Genomic DNA, 22,824 nt, shown 5'->3' on the forward strand with positions numbered 1-22,824 from the left:
CCAAATTTCGAACGCAAACGTACTATTTGCAAAAAACCGTGCCTTCTTTAAGGTTGAAATGTAATGTGGGAACTATTTGTGTTGATCTAGCGTGATTTCAATAACTTTTAGTAGCAAATGTTCATTAAGTAATGGTAATACGCAAGAAAAGTGATTTTCAAATCGTTAAAGGTCGAATGATAATATTTGGGAACTACGACGCCGTGATCAAGGTAAGGCTAATCAAAACCGGTTTTACGCAGAGGAACCTGGACGCATGCCACATATCAGCTAATCCAATCCAAAAACTGTACTAAAGTATTATTGTGAGTGTCATTCTGTCTTATGTAGCGTTTAGGACACTTTTAGGAAATAATGTCATACCAAAGAGCCCTGCTGACGTTATTATGCTATACAAAGAGAAAAAGCGTCTACAACATCTCAAATATACTCTAAGTAGATAGAAAAACGAAAAGACATCGTTTAGAAAATGATTCCTTAAAATTAAATTGCACTGTTTTCTCCAGTGCGAAACTCAGGCATAATTATTTACAGTTACGTATAATTTAATTAAAAAAATCTGAACTTTTCATTGATCCGAATTATACTATTGTTCAAACGAATGACACCCGTTAATACAATAACAAATACACTGTGTTAGATAGCCAAGATTAAATATTTAAAGCGTTTTCTACCGTTTGGCAAATAAGCTTGACGAACCTGAAAAATCTAAGCAGTACCAGCTTTAAAGCAGAATCGCATATTATTGACCAGATCCGCTTCTCATAGACCCGCAAACTAGCTTTATAATTATGCAAAAAATTCCTATAGTAGTACGGCAAAGTGATCTATATTCAATCACTGTCTTAAAAAATCAATCTTGAAAACGCATTATAGTTTTCTTTTGCAAGTATAATTCACTCTAGAATATAGTAGGTTGTTCTATTCTAAAAGATTATTTTCTCTAAATAATGGCTTCCAATCAGACAATTTCTAATTGTACAATAGTACCTGAGGTATGCCCACATATTTCGAAACTATTTTTATTGCTCCTGTCCACAATTTCACATATACACAGTCATTGCAACTGACATATTGATGCAGTAACAAATATCTACTAATTTTCTCTAATTTCCCAATCCGTATAACAACGGTTATAGTGAGCGTTACAATTTCTTAGTAGTATAATAGAACGGAAGATCTAGCTAATTAAGCACATACAAAGCCTTAGCACGTTGCAGAAGTGATTCAGAATTCTGTGAAGTACTGAAATGTCATACCCACTGTCGTCTTATAAAATCAGTGTTTTCCGGCGGAGCGGGGTAAGTGCATACAGAATATTCCACGTTAAACTTTATAGTAAGATCCTTCTATTGTCAGATGTTTTCATGAGCTTCGAGTTTTTTTGTATGAGCCAACAGCATCAAGCATGGGTGAACTTTATTATAATAGTTATATGCCGTATATGTGAGAACTGAATAAATTCATCTGATTTGGTCGATCAGAGTTGAGCGGCTAAGTTAGGGCGCTTTCTCGGTTAGGTTCTTAAACTTTCCTCGCAATTGACTTACTCTCAAATAGAAGCATTTGATAAATCGCTACACACATGCTACAATATGACAATTTAACGGCAATTAATCACCTTCTTTTAGCACTTTGTGTACACATGTCTTCTGCCCGTGCATCGCATGTATGAAACATTTATAGTTTGACAAATTTACCTCGCTATATTATCCATTGTAGAACTATTGTGTATATACCCCGTATCAAAATCTATTTATCAAATACGCATTTATGGCCTACCACTTACTACAATTTTTGTCTACTGTTTGTCGGAATTGCCTCCTTTGATAGTTTTACATAATTAAATTGTGCGTGACACACAGATCCTCCCATTTTTGGCTTCACACAGAACGCCCACTCCCTCCGCTTCAAGAGCCACCAAATGCGTGTTGTCGGCTCAACAACAACAACAACACCACTGACAGACACACTTTACGGCAAGAGAGAACACTGGAGCACCACTGATCACTGCCAACCGAAAAAGCTATGCTAAATAGTGACATCTCGTTCGTCCGTATTAGGTTCATAACGTCGTTAGTGCATGACTTTTCTATGAAGTCTATAATTTCAACGAATCAGTGCAGGGTTGTCTGTGTCGGTTTGTGAAAACTAGAAAAGAGACCAGTCTTAGAAAAGAACGTACTATAAAGTGGATTAGTTCGCGTTAATTGGATTAAGTGGCTGTGCCAGCTGACTCTGTCGGACAAATCTAGGCTGTGACTCATCCTCATGTGCTCTGCAATTTTTAGGAGTGGTAGTGTGCATAGAATATAACGGTAACTGGTCAAACCAAAAAAAATGACACACAAGGTTCGTATGTTATTACGCGGCAATGTTTCCATTCAACGTCAACCAGATAAGGTTTGATATAATCACTTAACTTTCTGATCTGTGTACCAAATAGCTGTCATGGTAACAAATCCAAGTTGGACGTAAACTACAGAGTGGCCAATTGGCAGTTTGATGCATCTTACGATCTATTCTATCGATAAAACGATTCTATACAACTCCAGTTGGAATGAGCGAAGATGACGCGTGCGATTTAGCTTTGTCAATGTTTTTGGTTTCTTTTGGTGTTTAGTACCTCACGCATTTCTGCAAAGCGGATATGATTTATTTTTTGTGCCTAAATAGGTGGTGCAATTTGAGTGGTATCAGAGAAGCAATGATGGCGCGGAACCACTTCGATGCCCTGTGGAGATCCCAAATCGAACAAACATTGAAGAATTAGCATTTCGGCTTGTCAAAGAGAATGGGCTGCCGTTCTACGTAAAAGCAGGTTAGTGCCCGTATATGCCCTGTTCCCTGCTTGTCCTTAAATTTCGTTAGTTGACAATGAAGGTGAACAACCGTCCGACTACTCTCAGACAGAGCTAAAAACACGATCTCGCGGATTAACGAACTATAACGATATGTGGCGGGAATCCTATGTGTGGCCAGCAGAAACGAATCAAATTTTTTCAGGTTAAACAAAATCGTTTGAAATATGCAAGCATTGGCTGTCTCACTGTCAGCCCTTAAAATAGATGATAAAAAAGATCCTTTTAGATAATAACAACGTTGTAGGGTTTGCTTTTTCTATTTTTCACGTAGTACGCTTCTGGAGCTTGTCCATATATATATATATATATATATATATATATATATACGGGTTTGGCGTAATGTCAGCTCCATATGAAGTTTGTGTGCACAAATTCTTTATTGCCTTCAACTTCTGCGCTGTCGAAGGAGGTATTTTGTTACCTACTCTCAGCTGTTCACTGAAATAATTCAAATTTGACCGGGCCACAACTTTGACGTTCCGTGGCTTTCGCAGCTGCTTTAACCTGCAAGTTGTGCGAGGTTTTGCTGTTAGCCTGCGAGTCAAAAACTAGCTTCACCAGTGAAAAATCACGAAATATTGCGAGTTTGCGTAAAGTGTCCCACAGCTATTCTGGTTCTACCTGCTAAGTGCCTGTGTAACCTACGAAAACAGTCGACAAGGTCTCGCGGCATATCGCTCGTCTCAATTAACATTATTATTACACTGCAGTGCAGTTTCTATGCCGGCACAACACACCACCTTAGGCGAACGGAAGTCGACGGAAGTTTGGCGCAATTTTTCACCACCATCTCGACACGGTCGGGGCTCTGGCATTGGCCGAAAGATTTTTCTAATGTGCGCACAAAATTCATTGAATGTCTGACATCAATGAAGTGGACAGACGTTTTACTCGAAGTTAAACTTTCGAGTAAATGTCTTGGTTCTGTTAAACATAAGAATTCTCTGAACAAATGTCCTGTTAACACAAAAGCATGTACTTTTATATGAAATTTATATTATGTGAACCAACTAATACGTGTCTCTTTATCGAAACGTAGTTTGGCTATATGGCTAAATATCAACGAATATCAAGGTTGAAGGTTTCATACAATCGTAACATTACCCTAGAAGAAGCAAATAATAGAAAAATTAATCATCTACCTTTATTCTCTTAAATATACCGGTAGTAACTATATTCGTGCCTTCAAAATTATAGGTAGACAATAATGCCTATATGCAACAAAGGAACTTTGTTGCATCCACTGATCGATTTAGAAATCTCATCTTGGTAATAGTCTACTGACATAACGCTGTAGTTCTAAAATGATATGTTTGTCTCTCATTTTTGGTGTACATTGTTGCAAAACTCTTGGATTCTAACAGAGAAGAATAGATTCTTATAATAACTGATTTCGAAAGAGTATTACCATTAATTTATGATAAGCTTGACATATACCTGTGTATGGATCAATATTGACGAGCACAGTATAATATATTTGCAACGCAAAATAGGCATTGCTTCAACTTGTCTGTACCCAATCACACTGGATTGAGTTGAACTGACAGACCTTTCTGAGTGTACCTGTCGTGATGGCGCGGCGTAAGACCAAACCTTCGGAATCGACGCGACCCCCGCCGAAAGAACAAGTCGTTCAGATTATTGTATCGTCCGAAGATGGTGCGTCTGCGCCACCTGGTGGACAAGGCATACCCACTGGGACCGTTGGGAACGCCGGCTCTGATGGTAAGACAGCGATCTCGTTATCCCTTATTGGACCACTGGGTAATCAGAACACTGAGAATCGGATGGATGAAACCAGTTCTAGTAGGTCACGCGGCCGATCTGTTAAAGCAGTAGTTCCAACGGTGTTGACACCGAACGAAGTCATCGTCACTGAAGAGCGTGGTAAGACACGAACCGTCGTCAAGTCGAATTACCAAACTAGGCGGAAATCGGGGGTTCTAAAGCAAGCGAAGTCGACGGAAGTCATTTTTGACGAGATTCTCCTTGAGAACTTTAACTCTCAGCAACAGGAAGTTCGGGAGGAGCCGTTACCAAAAAGGAGAAAAGGCCGACCGAAGAAACAGCAAGTAGTTAAGACCGAAACTTTACTAGACGATGGTGAGCCTTTGCTTCGGGTGAACGGTGTGGACTGCTCTCAGGCAATGGACCCCGACGCGATTGAACGACCGCCACCTGTCCACGATGATATAAGGCTGTCACGCAAGTTGCAACTGCTCGTATCAGACGCCAATGCTACGAGCTCTACAGAAGCCGAACGCGAGGCTACGCTTAAGGCTAAAGTTCTCCTAGAGCAAATAGCAAATTATAAAGCAAAAGCGTGCAAATTCTCTGTCGAGACCGCTATTGAATACATGAAATGGTTTGAGCTTAGCTCGAAAAGTTATGAATTTGTTAGAACAATGCACGGTGGTGGAGGGTTATTTACGCTGCCGTCAGCTAAAACGATTCGGCGATACGTCGATCCGTTTAGCGAAAGCGTTCAGTTGACAAATCTTGAAGCTGCTCAAAGCACGTTTTTGCTTCAACAGCTGCATCATGCTCAAGTTGAACTGCCACCGGACCAGCACGAGCAACCCCATCATGTCATTGAGCATGGTCCGACTGACGATATCGTTCAGGAGGGCGGCGTGTTTTACGTTGAAGAAGCCGCTTCGGCGGACTCGGAGTTCCTGGTGAGGATTGATAGCGCTACAGGCGAGCAGCAGGTCGTGGGTAGGACGGGTTCAGTAGTGCGATTAATGACACAAGACACACAACCAGTAGTTCAACAAGAGGAAACAGAGCAGCACCACCACTACGAGCAACAACAACAACCACAACAACAAACAGAAGAAGTAATTGAAGTTTAGCTCACCAACCTATATTCAGTCTATAGAGTATATCTTAATTTCTATTGGATGCAAAATTAATATAATGAGATGCAAACGCTGCGACGCTGCAGTCGCAGAAATATGATTATTCATAAGGCTGGTTAGAAAGACGCGTTGTGTTTTCATTTCATGGAATAAGGACACCGCGACGTCTTAATAAACTGTTTGAACTGCTGCAAAACCGAGCGACAAAGAGGCTTTAACATCGATGTTAAGAGGAGACGACTTGTCAGTAGTCTATAATTACACAAACAATATAGGATAGAGCATATCGCTTGAAAAGATGTTGAGTATATGTATATAGTAATAATTTTTTAATTGCAAGTTATTGTGCAATTGAGAATAATTATTAGCGATAATTTGACAACTACTTTATTACTTTCCTGAATCAGATCTGTGACGGGGTCTGTGATGGCAGAATCGATGTTGCAGATCTAATCGCGGAATATTGGTGTTGTATTGGAGACAGGCTAGATCTACAATCATCCATCTTCAGGGAAATATTGTGCTGAATGTGAAATTCGGCTACACACAAATCAATTGATTTTATCTATTAATTTCCAATATACGTAGGTTTTAGTGATACCAGTGCTGAAAAACTAAAGTAGGTAAGAATTGGTTTAAAATGTGCTGAAGCTAAGCAGCATTATACAGAACTCGTGTCAAGTCACACTGCCCTGTTACAGGAATCTACTAAACACTGTCTAATTTTAATATCTAATTTTGAATGTTAAAAAAAGTATATGTGCCGTTTTTGTTTTCTTCTATATAAGAAAACGCACGCCATGTTTGAAACTGTTGAATTAATTTTTGCTATGTTAATAACGCTTACATATTTGGAGGCAGATGGTTGTGTCAAAACATTTACAGCTGCGTGGGACCCGCGCACGTATGCAGTTATAATAGTTAGTAAGAGCAATATATAATTGAAGTTGTGGGTAAAATTGTATTCGTGTGAATATGTATATAAGTACTACATCAACATAGATCTAATAAAATTTAGACAGCTTACAAGGAAGGACGTTTTTTCCAGTGCTTTAATAACACATTTCTTTATTTATGTTGATGATAATGCTAAATAGAGAGAATACGAAAATAGTATTAACTGATACAGTATAGGCTCAATTGATAAGATTCGGCAACATCTCTATCCTGCCAAATTCTCTCTCTCTACAAGGTTCAGTTTATATATATATATATATATATATATATATATACACGTACGTATATATAGCGGAAATCCATGGCCGTTTGACGGATACCGAAGGACTAATTTGATGTGGCTATATAATATCATGAACTGGCAATAAGTAACTAAGCTTTTTGTAAGTATAGTGTAATTTAAAAAATCACATGTGCATAATATTCAATGCGAAATATTGTACTAGTGCTCTTACCACCAACATCACAATAAACAAGACAAGCGTTCATGGTGATAAAAGGGAACCATGAAAAAAAGCTGCGCATGTAGTCATTAGTTTCAAAGTCTAATTTCAAGATAGTTTTAAGCATCTTATCATTTTAATCAATTCTCGAAGAAGCAATATCAATCTGAGCACTTTTTCTCTAGAGATGTTAGAAATTTATAAAGCATTAGTAATGTATTTGTAGTTCTTAATATGCGACCATATTTTTTGTAGACAAAGAGCAATTTTTTAGCAAATATTTTTTTGCGCGTGTACCCACGTGTTTTTAAGAAATGCTTAGGTATCTTTCAATATTTAATGAGATAGCTCACATTGCAATCGGCATTGATGAGCGATATTAATCGATCGTATTTAGAAAACATTTACCAAATACAACATGATCAACTTGTATAAACCCCGAAACTAAATGCTATTAACAATAAAATAGTAAAGAAAACCATGTAGAACCGTTTTTTTTTTCCGCATATTAGATATATTTTGCTAAATAAGCAAAGTAGCAGTTAACAATACGACCGCTTCTCAACGGCCACCAGTTTGTGGCATATTTTTCTGGGCACCGTCTATTTGATTTGGTTTTATTGGGAATTAATTTGACCTCAATTAAAATTGGTCAGCCCTGGGCCATGATTAGCGATCTTAGAAACGCGTTAAATTGTGGCTCGTCTACAGCGCACACTGCATTCAAGGTTCGCGCCAGATGGGGAGTGAGACATTTTGAGTGGACTTCCTCCTGCTGCCTCTGACGGTGAAATGTAGACCCTGGCGGCGTGCCGGCTAGTTTAGCGGTAAAAGCCGCCGGCGATTTATTATTGTTTTGATTACGGAAGCTGTTTGCCCATTCGCGCCTTTTAGTAGCAGGCGTTTACATACTCCGTCGTTGTTTCCGTGACGTTCGGAAGGAGGCTCTAGATTTGATGATCAGCTAGCAAAGAACAATGGACAAATGGTGATTTATAGTAACGGCATTTACGTGTACAATTTTATTTTATCACTTTTTGTGATGAAGGCCACTGCACGTTCCTGTTGAACTTTATAGTTTCGTGGTCACGTCGTGAATAATTTATTTTTGCAGTCTTCTGTAATCACTGTGCGCGCATGCGTGCCTGTTCGTCCAGAGGATACCTTTTCGCTAATTCCATAGTTTACAACGAGATTTGGTGGTGCAATTGCTTATTCGCGTATCGACGTCTTTTTTTGGAAAATATCTATTAAAAATATGGTATCGATACGTTTTGCTTGCAAACAAAGCTTCAATCAAAGTTAGGCAACTAACAAATCTGAACCGATAGGATGCGCTATGTGTTCACGAACCAAACCTAGTCATTTGTTTGACAGTAACTGAGGTAAATCACTGACCTATAAAGACAGAGTTCTGGATATTCATTTACTGAATGACTGCTAATAGACGTTGAAACAAGTACTTGTCTTCAAACTACAGTGGAGCGAACAACAATTCATTGGACGACGTTTGTTAGCGCGAACTCTGTCGTCACTTATGCATTTCGCATATGAACGGCGCTAGTCACTCGCATATGAACGAAGATGTCACAGTTTATAGTGTACGATTCGATCGCTCCCGAAGTGCCCATTATCTTTGAATCGTCGAACCATGAGCCGTACGAGTCCTCAGCTAGTTCCTCTTCAAAGTTTGCAGATGCTTTCAGTCAGCTGATGCCGCTTGAAACAACAACTAGGAGCAATAGAAACGATTATACAAATAGTGTACAGGATCAACGGCATACGCAACAACATCATGTCGCCACCGCGCTAAATATAGAACACCACGGTGAACATGCTGCGTACAGTGCAACTAACGGGTATCGTCCATCACAGCAGCAACGTCATTCTAGTTCTACAGCGCATAACGCTGAGGCTTCTGCAGGCGCCTCTTCTTGTTCTTTTACGTCCGCTGATGTCTACAACGGCTTAAACAGCGAGAGCAGTCATACGAGGGTGCATCGTGGGTGTAGCTCAAGCGAGAATGTACCTTACGGCGGTGATGGGCGGCTTTTGGGTTTTACCAATGACGAGGGAGAGTCGAAGCGTGCGCGCAAATCCAACATCGCCAAGTTCAGGGATTTTGTAGTTCAAAAGGTTGTTCGCAACTCCAGAAAACAGGGTCATGTTGCAACGAACAGTGAGGCCGTCACAAATTGTAATCGATGGCGGTTGCAAGATTGTTCAGAACAAGACAGCTGCTTCGTCAGAGAAAGCCAGAACAATGAGGAACTCGATGAAACCAACAGAATGAGTAATGATGTTGATTATTTTTTGAACGAAAGCCAAGAGCGGGGTACGGCAAATGGGCGTGGCAGCAGAGGTTACTTACGAAGAGGCCACGGAAGTGGCTCTAGACGAGGTCAAGCTGGCAGATTAGGAATAGGCCGTGGCCGGGGATCAGCACGAGACCGATGCTCGGATAGTGCTAGCGGTCAAAGTCAGAATCAAATATTAACTCATGATGAAAGGCGTAGGAGATCATCTGGCCGAGGTCGTGGGAGGGGATATGGCCGCGGACGTGGAAGAGGATTCGGTCGAAGTGATAATCGGGTTCAAGGGTCGACAGGCCACCGGGGAAGAGGTCGTGGTAGAGGCGCGAGCATCGCCCTAAGCCCAGTATTGGCAGTAGTGGGTCGAGGTAAAGCCAAGGGACCAGGACGCCCGAAAGGTCCGGGACGCCCCCGGGAATCTGGTAGAGGTCTAGACCTTAAACACCTTGAAAGCAGAGCCTTTAGCGGTAGTCGGGGCCGGGGCCGAGGCCGAGGTCGAAATAAAAGTGTAATTGCGATCCGTCGTGGCCATAGTCAAAGTGAAGTTTTGGGATTGCGCTGCAGAGCTGAAAGCCGCGGTGTACACGCAAGTCAGCGTGGAAGTAGTGCTATGGCACAAATTCAGAATCGACGCATCACTCTCGGTCGCAATCGGGGGCCAGGTCGTGGTAGAGGCAATTCGCTGCATTTCCTCTTTACTTACGAAGAACAAATCAATGAGAATTTTGATGGCGAATGTCAAGGGAGTGATTACTCGCTGGAGACGTCTTGTATATATGACGATAGCGAAGACTCTTTTGAGGCTGACTCAACTGATATGGATGATGAGAGTGATATCTTGTTGGACGCGGACAGTGGCGACGGTTGTGATAATGAAAGTCGATTGTTGCCCTCAAAAAGAAGCTCCGGGGGTAGAAAACCTGGTAGAAAAAAATCCTTTTTTTTTGGCGGGGAAAACTCCGACAAGCTCGAAAAAATAAAACAAATTCTTGATTTAAGTCGAGTTCAACTTCGCAAAACGACCACTCAAAAAAGAGACGCAACTTCAACAACCGCAGAGGGGGATAGCCTCGCTGAAATTAAACACGTTGTCGAAAAAGTCGAAAAGATTGGAGATACACTAATTCCAAACGGTTCATTAAAGGAGGCACAAGTTGACACTCTAATGGCTGAAACAAGTGAACGACCTGGTCCAGCGTGCACGAAAAAGCCACGTCCTCTGTACGATGAATTGATGATGCGAATGAAGGCTCAATGTGGGCCTGATCTTCGAGTAACTCTTACGCGGATTGAGGTGCCGGCAACCTATGACAACATTTCTTTCTGTCGTTTGGATCTCCGCAGGAAGGTAAGTACAGAATCATTACCGACTTTAATTGGTTTCTCTTTTTTATACTTCCGAATCGAAAATAAAAACAAACAAAATGCATATCGTCAGAAATTCTGATGAACTTTTTAACAGTACCAGGCTAAGGAGAAGATGCTTTGTACTGGTATCCATGTGGTGCAGTGCTTTATTTTTATTTGCAGAGTGTAAAAGTGAAATACTTTAAATACCTGTAAAAATCAAACATCCTCAACGAAAGCACCTATATTTGCTCACAAGTGACCGTTGTCGTGTACAATCGAAAGATGTAACCTCAATGTTAACTTCTTTTCCTACTTTGTTCTTAGGAGCCGCATCTCTCACGAGTGATCATATCGCACAATAACAGCAAACGCACAGTTGTTACCCTACGGGACGTTTTGTATCCATCCGGGGATATGGGGTCATGGCGAGATGTAGCTAAGATCACAAAGCGACCTACTGCAAAAGCTCTAACGACGGGCAACTCAGCTGGCGGAGCAGCAGCAGCAGGGCTTCTTGCTGTTGATCATGTTAAGGATGGAACATCTACAGCTTCAAGTACTACTTCTATCGAAGATCTACAAACGTCCCCAAATGGAACTTTTAGCAGCATTAGCTATAGTAACGATAACGACAATTTTTTGTATCTGGCTCAGCATGAAGAGAAACGACTTTACGAACGATTGCTTCTTGAAGACTGGAGGATAACGAAAGCCATTCAGGCTGACCCGACTCGCTTTAGAAGAACACGTAGTGACATCGAAGGTCATTCCAACAGTGAGACAACGAATAGTGATAAGTGTCCCGAAGCAAAATATCGTAGATTAGATAACATCGGAGTGGGCGAATTGCAGAGTGATAGCCGAACCGAGCCGACAGCAGAATCACCAGTGCAGGTGGACGGACGTAATAATAACAAGGTGCGTTTTGCTGATTTATATATGCAAACCGCATACATGATATGTATATATGTGAAATTTCAGATTGCGTCTCTGCAATATAACCTATTGTGTCATTTTAAATGACAATGAAATAATGAAATGACGACTTATAGCTACAAGATATATATATATGGTTTGAAAAACGATTATAAGTAGTTTTTCCCGCTCGTATCATAGCGACCGAACTAAGCTTGTGTATAACATGGAACTATGTAGTCTTTTGCATAAAAGTGCGATACAAAAAACACCGGTGTTTGTATTTTTCTTGATCTGTGCTACGGAGTAGAGGAAAGGATCGACAAATATACACTTATTTGGCAAATATCACATTTTTTCAAGTCGATTTTTCATTCCGCCACAACGAGGTCACTAAACTAATTCACTAACGACTCTGTTGCAGGATGAAGCAGCGTTCATTGAGGTAAACCAACTTAGACAAAGGCTACGCGAATTGGAGGAGGAAAATCTCCGGATGCTCAACACGTAAATAGCATTTAAGCTTACGATTATGACGCTTTTTCTAGGATAATTATGTATATGCGATAAACAGCATTATTTGGGATTGAGCTATGATAACAAATGGTATTTTCAGTCAGTAAACAAAACCTTATACGACAACACTAGAAATTTAACCTTCGGGGATTATTAGTGCATGTGCCAGTGTTAGTAACAAAATCTCCGATCCTTTTATTTTACAGATTGACGCGACAACAACGCCAACAGATGGATAAAAAAAGAAAAAAAGTCTTCACCATAGCCGGTCTCTACCAGCCACAAGTGCTTATGCAAGATTTGAAGCGCTTTTCGGCTTTGAGGGACTCTGTCTCAAGTAGTAAAAGAGCAATCGACAAAAATGAAGACAGCCTCTTGTCTGTACCAACACCACCAATGTTACCCCATATAAGTAAGCTTTCTGGAAAGAATACAACCAGGGCTGTATATCGCCGCGCGTGTACTGTCTCTCAGTCTACGGATATTCGTAGATAGTCAAAGAAGCAGAATTTGGTGTAAAAAGAAGTTCCAGTCTTGCAATTGAATTGACAAACGTCAGAGCCGTCAAAGGCATAACTAATAAATAGAAGCGATTTACCGAAAGCCCGCAAAAGGATACAAAGAATAGTTACCGATCAAGGATTTCCTGGTTGGGTTGACAAGAAATGGAGATCTCAAGCGCCAGCTGACCACCTCAATAATATTAACAGCCGGAAGAACCCGTAATATTTATTCTGTACATTTAATGAGATAAATCAAATCTTAAGGGGCTTCTCGCTTAAGGAAATCACCCCTTTGAACTAAAGTCGGAGAAATCAGGAAATGAAAGATTGAAATGTGTAAATATGCGTAGTTCCAGAAAAATTAAGCAAATAGTAAACTGAGTTAAGATGTTGATAATCTATATTTTGGTTCAGTAATCTGAGTTAAGCTTAAAAAGGTGACCGAAACAAAGCTGGTTTTTATTTTGGAAGATAGAACTGATGGTAACTTTCAAATCCAACAGGGGTACGAGGCTGAACTCAGCTGAAAAGCAGTCCCCGCAGTACCTAACTGTGTTTAGGTTTTCTAATTAAATTTTTCCTTTAGATAATTGTTGACCATTCGTTGTGCATGAACTGACAAGAGGGTCTGGTGCGCTTAATGGCAGCCTAGGTGGACAGAATCCAGGTCACTTTATGTTAGGACTAAAAGCAGTTGTATTTGTCTGCCCACTGGCCTTTTAATCGCAACGATCTGTTGATGGTGTATCGCTTTTTACAAGAATCGATTCCTCGCCATTGACCCATTTAGGGTAATAGTTTGGAATAATTAAAAGGTCCTTTGTCAAAAATAAGACATATGCGTTATGTGTAGGGAGTTAAATAGGCCTACAAAAATCAAAGAGCCATCTTGACAAATAATTATTTTTAAACAACTCCCATAGCGACAAAGTACCATTTAATATTGCTGAAGTATTGTTGAAGATAACAAAAATAATTAGACTGAACAATATGAAGGTGATTTGAGAAACAAATAAGAACATAAGCAGTACTGTAAATTCAAAGAAATTTCATGTTTCTGCTTTTAGTAAATACACCACCTCAAATTTGATGAAAGTTCATCGTCCTTGTTGGAGAAACTATTAGACAACAGATGACTTTTCCTTTTTTTTTTAAATATAAATCATGATCTTCTGTGGACCTCACATACGAGTGCTTGCCATAGATATTTGAAATCTGCTACAATTTTCACGTAGGCTACGTGGTTCTGAACAGGAAAAAGTAGTCACTTAGACACGAAGTGTATCAACTTGTTATATCTTGGTGATTTTTCATTTGAAAGATCAACTTTAGATTCTGTATACATTAAAAACTCTATAAATGAGGTAGGTCTACGTTATTTTAGCAATCGTCTGGCACAGACTACGTATTACAGATTGCTAGTTCAGTTCGTTGGTAAATGACGAAATGTCAACGGCCGTTATAATAATTTTTATATCTAATTTTTTTGTGAAAGCTGAAGTCTTGCGCACAATGGCCAAGGTAAATGCGAACGAAGCGCGGCCTACCACTTGGAAAGGGTCGAATTGGAGAAAAACAAATACTCATGTTTGTCACAATGAACTTCATAGTGAAATGACCTACTGAAGCCTGGCAAAAACGTTATTTTGACAAGCATAGTGCCCTTGGGAACGGGCAATTGCTGGTGCTATAGACCGCCAAGGCTTTCATATGGTAGTTTACTATAGAGTAAAACGGCCTCTATATATACATATATATATAGCTGTCTGCAGATCAAAAGCCTTGTATGTGTGTATATATACAACATTGTTTATTCAAAAATAATAGATTTAATAATAAACCAGCGTGCGCGTGGAGGAACAATATGTAAATATATTTACCTAAATAAACGCGCGTGTGTATTTACTCAAGCATGTCACTGCGCGTACGTCATTCCAATAGAAGTGAATTAACCTTACCATATCGAAATAGAAAGAGTATAACAATATGTAATATACATTTACATGAAATTTTAATCAGTTTATAAGTAGTTAAGGATAAATATATATTTGGCCAAAGGCGATGTCGGCTGTTTGTGGCTCAGAAAAATTACACCGACTCCTTACCATCGAATTTTCCCGGTGAAGTGTAGCTGTCTATGCGATGCTAATGTAGAACGGGTGTCGCGTTGGGCGTAGCGCTTTGTCTAGTATATCTTCGTACAAAAAGGTGACAGATAAAGCGATCCAATAAAATGTTTCGGATAGTAGGTAGAACGACGAGCACAATAATACAATCGCTATCAGATGCAGCAAGTTGAAAAAAATAATTGGAAAAGATATCCGTCACGATCTAGCAATCTGTATAGATGATGTTGTGCTGATGTAGTTAAATTATCAATTGTATACGTAGAGGATGAAATAATGTATCATATTACTTATTATATATCAAAAAAAGCCGATGTGGAAAAGCCGTAATAAAACAAAGAGTAAATCCAAAAATATCTCATTCTTTAGTGGAGGCATACGAAGTAAGAGCGTTTACAGTCTATTATCAAAAAATGATAGGCTCTAGTCGACCACTATCTGTATGCTAAACCAGTCTTTTTAATATTTCTGCTGTGCGCCGCTAAACAAATGTTACCTAACTTAAGAAGTTTGGAAATAGAGGCTATTTCTCATCATAGCTTCTCAAGCACCACATCCGTTGTCTGAGCCACTAATTGTTCTGAATACAACGGAATGCCTGAGTGAACCTGGGAAGTAAGCAGTTTGCGGTAACGTTTGATAATCATTTTAGAATACTACGGGTACTGCTAAAACCATGGTCCACAATGCTTCGCTCTATAGAGAATGTTGTCAAGAGCTTGTGAAGAAGTTACACCCAAAATTTTATACGGAAGACAGTGCTTAAACTTATTAAGTGAATAAGACATAGATCTTATAAAATAAATACATTATGCATTTTCAGTTAGTACATCATATATCGACATTTACATACTTCGAGTATCCTTCTTTCGTTAACGACAAAGCCTTTTTCGCTCGTTTAAGAGTCAAAGGTTCCGTTTTTTTTTTCAATATTTCTAGTTGCAACAATATGCCGGAACTGGTAGCTAAAAGCATGGTGGGATCATTCATTTTGACGTCGTAATGTTAATCGTAACAAAAGAGATACAAAAAAAACTTGCACCATGGGATTCTAACCTTGGGTTCAATAAAAAGGATTGTATAACCTAAAATTTCCTTAACATTCTCGTTTTGATCCGTGCGTGTCTTACTCTTAACAGGCCCAAAACTTTTTTTTGTAAATTATAGCTGCGAGATAATAGCGAGCATTTGTTTACCTGCAGTTAATAGACTTACTGCTAGAACTGTATACATATATATTCATTTCGGTTCTTTTTTAGAGCTCCAGTCAGCAATGGAAGCATTTATTAAACAGGAAACATCGGCGTACTTTAATCGAAAAGCGGAAGGGGTGCTGAAGGATCGGCTAGGAATTGAACCAGCTAGTTATATAGAAAAAGGCAAGGTGAATGCTGATGAAGGGAGGTTTGAACATGAACAGCCGCAGCAACAGATGACTCTCTTGAGTGTGGGAAAGTCACGTGAGAGTGATGAATTCGGCCACACTGATCTACCTTCACTTATTGAAAATATCGTTCGCAGCTATCGAGAAGAGTACAAGGAGTTTGCCAATATCCCCAATGGAATCGATGACGATGAAGGTATTCGAAAATGACGGTTTAGAATCTTTTAAGATTTCATTTTTATATACCATATCTGAAGTCAGGCATTCGGGCCAAGATTTTTTTTATTCATAATCTAATTTTTCAAATGGCCACAGGTTGTTACCGCTTGCATACTATCCTCTAAATATTTGTTTGAAGCGTAAATGATCTCTGGTATGATATTTTTCATGTAGACTGACAATGATCATAATGACATGTTTATTTTACAAATATCTGGACATCCACTGAGTGCTAACATCGAACAAATAATAATAATATTTTCTGAACATTGTGCAATTATGGCTCGCCAGAGTTTTCTCTCCTGTACCACAATCTGATGCATAGTGGCGCCCAGTTAAAGGTTCTCCGCGTCGAGGCTGGTTTTTCGGCTCGTTCTAAGATCGAACGGGCAGAAATGGACGCAGACTTCGCAGCTCTAATTGACAAACAGAATCGGGAACTGGAAACTAGCTGTGACTTCAATGAGCATCTTCTCAACACGTATGCTTAAAACTCTACTCGATGGTTTCTTCTGCGTATTGTATTGAAAAACTAATATCGGCCCACCGTGCGAATATGTTTATATTTTACTACTACTGTCCCTAATTCTAGTCTGTTTAAACGTTATGTTTCGACCATAGCACGAAGCGTACACACATTTCCAAATATCACATCATTATCAAATGATTTAGTATAAATGCTTAAGTAAACAAGTTAAAGAAATCTTGCAGGTTTAGCAAGAAGATAAATTAAAGTGGTTACGATATTAGTAATGGTAAACAATACGTTCTTGTCATGTTCCTCACAAGCTTTAGTCATCTTATGGTTCCACTAGGACATCAGGTATCTGACCGATATTTCTATCCTGTACTTTTATTTGAACTAATTATTTAATAGGTTGGCATCAGTACATGTTGAGGAGAGGCAAGCATTTGAGCGAAACTGGAGGCTGCGCCTTGAAGCTCTGCGCACGCGTCAGCGAGAGGCATTTCTTCGATGGATGATGCACGCAGCAGCCCAAGTTTTGTCAGTATACTGATACTATCGCAAACAAATACGAATGACGCATAAGGGATTTTGTTTAGGACAATCCTGATTCTGTTGACGCCTGACTATTGTGTAAGTTTGGCCAGAACTACAATGTCTAATTGTTTATGGTATTTTTTGCTTTCTTCGTTTTCGTGGTGGTGGACACAGTACGAAACCGGATCCTTCAGTGTGTATGCAAATTGATGATATAGCCTTTGAGGCAGATGAAAACGGATCTACGCGACAACAGCACGGAGGCTCTGGACTCAGCGAAAGTTTTACTATACACCTTGGTAGGCGAGCATTTCTAGCAGTTTCTGTGATTTATTTACATTAATTCTGTCTACTTTTTTCTAGCACAAATGTTGCCTAAGATGCCTGATATAATAATGCGTGCATATATGCTCCGCTGATGTATTTTAAGCCATAGTTTGCATCACTGAGGACAGGCAGTGCTTAGATGGTTTTGGAGGATCCTGTTTATAAAATAAAATTAAAAAAATTCTAGAGTTAATAAATACGTCTTTTGCTAGACACAGATTCTTTACTTTAGCTATCTTAGTAATCGTACTTTGCTTCTACTTACTATTTCTATTCGGTCAAGCTTTCACAGTTCACAGTAATAGTTGTCGACAAAAGAAATATTTTTTGTTGATAGACTCGCAATCCAAAATAAATCGCCCTTCTGTGCAGCAATTACAATGACCGAATCTTTGACAAATAGATTCGAATGTCGCAGGTTTGGTTTGAACTTGGCCACCAAAGCTGACGGGGCTCCCTCAGCAACAATTAACGAAGAGTGAACTATATAGGCATACAAAAAGTAGATACTAACAGCTTACATAAATGTTTATTCCTGTTATTAACCAGTTATTAGGCTTTCATTCAAATAACCTTTAAGTCATCATTAAGAATCTGGCCTATACGCAACAGTTATATTTAAAGGTCTTGGGTTAACAAAAATAGACAGTATACATTATCAGCCAAAGACTGAGTGTGATTGGGCATCTTATCTTGTACTCATCGGTAGTTTGCGGAAAATGAGAATTTTAGTAGTTACAAGGCTACAAAAAGCTCAGAATGGAAAAAAGATTGTTTATTAAAAATTTGCCTTTTTTGTAATTTTAACTAAAGGATCCCAGCTAAAGGTGATGCATAACCTTCGTCTTAGCTGCGTTGATCTGCTCGAAACATTTAGACAACGTTCGCCGGAAGAAGCCCTCCAAACGTCGATGTGTCTCTACTCGGGGCATCTACAGGGAGCCGTAATTCTAGTTGACAACAGAGTCAGCTCATACAAGGGTATTAAACGAGGTTAGCACACTTATCAGCACTATCCCAACGTAATCGAATCCACCTCTGTTACATCAGAGGAGGGAGATTATTAACAAAGATGTACAATATTTTAGCATTTTATATAGTAGCCATAAAATAGTCGCTGTGTATGTGGTTCAGATAACATGATTTGGATTTATGTACGGCAAAAACATTAAATTTACATTAAGAATGAGTGATGTTGATTTAATTATCGAATTGATATGGATATCGAGGTCAAGCTTTGGCGTAATTGTAACTTTTAGATCTTCCACTCTGTATAACACAAGAATGATCATAGAATTTAAAATATCATTATTGGATTCTTTCCAAGAGCACTAAGCCATACGCCTTTGAGCAGCGATCATCATGTCGTTAGGGAGTACACCACCCGAAATAACGAGCGATTGCCATCACTGCAAAAAAAACTTTATGGTTCAAAGTCACTAGCACAAAACTAATGTATTATTGAAATATTTACCTGTAGGATATCATTAACGTTAAAGAAGTGACTTTGGAATGGTAAGTATATTCTAATTTAGCTCACGGAGAGCTGACAATTTAAAATTAATACATCTTCCTATTTATAAATAAACGCCCATTAATCGAAAAGTCAGTATTAAACGATTTTCTAGCACGTATATACATTGCTTTCTTATTGGTATTTTTGCCACAGAATTTGCCGAAATCTGCAAGATGCGAGCAGAGCTTCATTTTCCGGACATTGAGACACAACTTTCCGAGGTAATTTGCTTCTATCATGAAAACTTTGTTCTGTACAACTCAGTGGATGGTTGTAATATTTTTCTTTTGTTGTCATGGTTACTTGCGATACGTCGCGCATTTCAGGTTTTGTTTTATAAAAAGTCGACTTTGTATTTTCTTTGTTCTCTGTTAGCAAATCGCACTTCTTTTTATTTATTAATATCCCGTTTTTGCACTTACTGCTGTTTCTGACAAACATGCACAAATTGGTGGAGCCGAATTATATATTTTGTATCATATTCAAATCAAGGCTTATAACTTGTTACTTAGGTAAGAGCTGAGTTTCGCAAAGCAACTTCACGTTCCAGCAACGCAGTTCAGGAAGGCGCTGACAGTCGAACGGATCCACCTGATGGTCATGGTTCAATGCCATCGAAAAAGAGTGGACCTCAGAGTCCGTTCGTTGAGGATGACGCGGACGAAGTCTCGCTTTCGCCGGGTGACGTATACATAACGCGACATTCTAATCTGGGTGGAGCTCACATTGTTTTTCATCTAGTCGCTGGAAGTGACGAGGAGCAACTGAGTCGGAAAGAACTTACATCCAGACATCAGGTAAACATTTGGTATAGACACGATATGACTGGCTGTCTATTTGTTTCATGCTTAATAAAACTTTGAGAAAGTAGCTATGAGCTTTGTGCTAGTATTTCTGAGCTCGCATTTCTAGGCTCACGCGAACAAGGAGTATTTACTGATATAGAGGCTGTTTCTGAAATGTTAGCAGATCTAATTCACTGAGATATCTCTGTTCCTTATACGTGTACGCTCACGAATGAGCGAGGCGCTTTATTCGCCTGATGTTGTATTCTATTTTAATTGAAAGGGGTCATTTATTGTATGACTTTTGCAGGTGATACTTGGATTACGTAACATTCTCCGCATAGCACATGAAAGAGACGTCCGCACCCTGTCAATACCGTTGCTGCTTTGCAATGCGTTCAGCGCTCACACAATGACCCAAGCATGGTGCGTTAAAAGGTAAATGTACTTTGTTTTCCTTTGTCGCAACACCTCCATAATAGAATTATTGAATTACTCAACGAAAAGAAGCAACGAAATTAGAATTTCTCACAATGTTTAGCTCTTCAATTACTTATATGAGCATTTATATGAGAGTTAAAATGCGTCGTACTGTATCTAATCCGTGTCGTGTGAATAATGATTCCATCATGCATGACGATGTAAACATACAATGACACGTAACAAGATGCTGGAAAATTTGATTCAACCCATTTAGTTGACATAGAAATTACCCGCAGGAATTTTAACTCGAAATTTAGAAATGTAAGTGTATTGGAGCCATCTGCAGGAATAATACAGGAAGGGTTGCTTTCTACAGCTAACTATCCCGTTTGAATTCTCTATATTTTCGTTCCATTCACCCGTGTATTGTTGTCAATGTGATTCACATGGGACTCCATTACAGAGCCGAGCTAGTATATAAGTGTGTCAAAGGCTTTATGATCGAGATGGCCTCCCTCGTAGCCGAAGGCGATCGCGACGATCCGCGCACAGTTGAATTCATTGTGCCGCCAGCTCTTGGAGCCAGTGCCTCTTCGCCAGTAGACGAAGGCACAACATTTACTTCGCTTAGTGCTATGCTGCAGGGTATCTTTCGCATGGCGAACCCACTTGTACTCAAGACCAGTGCTGGCAACAATAATACCTCGAACCTATCCAACAGTATGTCCGGCGGTAGCACGACAACAAATAACAACAGTGGAGGGGGCAATGGCGGCACTACAAACAACATCTAATTTCAATGTTCATAGGGGAAAGTGATACGAAGGCAGAAATATATGGGCTAGCGTTCAGTCCATCTATGCTAGATTGCAATAGGCGTTTTACTGACTAGTTCTTAGCTATTTCGTCGTATATGAAACATATCCGGAAGCATGATTTTGCCAAAAAGAAATTATAGCTATTCCATGACAGTATGTCAATACTGGGCACCCGAAATCGACGCGTGAAATTAAAACTTTCGATGTCACTTTCTTTTGTATTTTGCAATTCCGGTCTTTTTAGTAATCTTCTCGAACGTCAACACTGCAGGACCAATTACGGTGTAGGTTGAGGAAGCCCTTTAGAGTCTTTCATTCCTTATAGATAAGGGCTGTCCAGGCTATATAGTGAAAAGTGCTTACTCTTCATCATAGACACTTGATGGGGATTCAGGCAAATTTTAACTTTTGTCATTAGCAAATATACAAGGGCTACGTATCTTCCGCTCGATAGACCGGTTTGTATTGGTCACTGTCAACTTAGGTATTTTTATTACCTTGCAGAAGCACTTCAGGTGTGCTAATGATGTCGAATAATTGAAATACATTTAGAAAAACAACATGAGTATTAAGAGTCATTGAAGCAGTATTATAGCGAGCTAATGGTTGCCCCAAGAAACCGCTCAATAGGCTGCAACAGGGACAAAGAGTTAAAAGGAAAACATCAACGGAAGTGCATAGTAATTTACACAGAAAGGAACAAATTAGCCAGAGAAAACGTAATACAGTTCGCTCTTATATAGTACGAATTTTTGTACCGAGACTGAGTGATCGTCAGATCGTGCGTTATTCTTATGAAAATACTCCGTATACAAGGCCTACGCCTATAATAAGCGAAATTGCAAATATCATAACAATACATCTGTCATAAGCACCGTTAATAAAATCTATATAATATATTTACACTTCATGTCATAACATGTCATTTCTATATGTCCATGTTTGTGTATGTATTAAAAGTGATAATAAAATATGGCAGACTTCAAATGATTAAAATGGGAGTTCTTTTAAGGGAGTTGTTGCGGTATTGAAAGGTATTTTAGAGATTAATTTTTGGTACACTAAACATATCTTAAATGTAGACTACGTAACTATAACAAATGCACTTGAGTCATGTTATCACTGGAGCGGCTAGCTTACTGTGGTAGTTGTCGTATTACGCTTAACTTACTGTGAGTTTATTGAGACTAACTTATTAACTTATTGTGAGTTGATGAAAAAAAAGTTAATCCTGACAAGGGTGTCGCATGGTACTGGATTGTCATGCGGCTAATTATTCACGTCACGAGGAACATGCAAGACAGAATGCCACACTGGACTCCGATTGGAAACTGTCCTTAAAGTAGTTTTCTACGTAAGAAAATGCAATAAGAAAATGTAGCAAACTAAAAATTTGTTATGAACTAGCCTCAAGAGTTAAAATATTTTATCATCTATTTAAATATTCGTTGACCTTGTCCTAGCATTTCGGTACAGCTGGCATAATTCATGGAGTTTTTGTC

The 22,824-nt window shown here is 39.3% G+C and overlaps 2 protein-coding genes across 3 annotated transcripts; both read left to right on the forward strand.

Annotated features, from left to right (window-relative positions):
• The first annotated feature begins 1,009 nt into the window (after positions 1 to 1,009).
• On the forward strand, positions 1,010 to 22,318 carry LOC111258751 (FERRY endosomal RAB5 effector complex subunit 3). 2 transcript variants are annotated; one of them, XM_022830244.2, is made up of 11 exons: positions 1,010 to 2,403; positions 2,677 to 2,821; positions 16,107 to 16,427; positions 16,742 to 16,931; positions 17,328 to 17,456; positions 17,628 to 17,752; positions 18,594 to 18,773; positions 19,450 to 19,517; positions 19,809 to 20,093; positions 20,392 to 20,519; positions 20,968 to 22,318. In XM_022830244.2, exons 1-11 carry the CDS (start codon positions 2,341 to 2,343, stop codon positions 21,296 to 21,298), a joined length of 1,965 nt encoding a protein of 654 aa, XP_022685979.1. In that variant the 5' UTR covers positions 1,010 to 2,340; the 3' UTR covers positions 21,299 to 22,318. The 2 variants fall into 2 exon arrangements, with proteins under 2 accessions (XP_022685979.1, XP_022685980.1); XM_022830245.2 differs by having other exon boundaries at positions 1,010 to 2,352.
• LOC111258750 (uncharacterized) lies at positions 5,723 to 15,201 on the forward strand. The gene is made up of 4 exons (XM_022830243.2): positions 5,723 to 10,785; positions 11,112 to 11,705; positions 12,127 to 12,209; positions 12,425 to 15,201. Exons 1-4 carry the CDS (start codon positions 8,710 to 8,712, stop codon positions 12,711 to 12,713), a joined length of 3,042 nt encoding a protein of 1,013 aa, XP_022685978.1. The 5' UTR covers positions 5,723 to 8,709; the 3' UTR covers positions 12,714 to 15,201.
• Positions 22,319 to 22,824: the final 506 nt, after the last annotated feature.

This window comes from Varroa jacobsoni, unplaced genomic scaffold (assembly GCF_002532875.2).
Source record: "Varroa jacobsoni isolate VJ856 unplaced genomic scaffold, vjacob_1.0 scaffold_259, whole genome shotgun sequence".
Taxonomy (NCBI): Eukaryota; Metazoa; Arthropoda; class Arachnida; order Mesostigmata; family Varroidae; genus Varroa; species Varroa jacobsoni.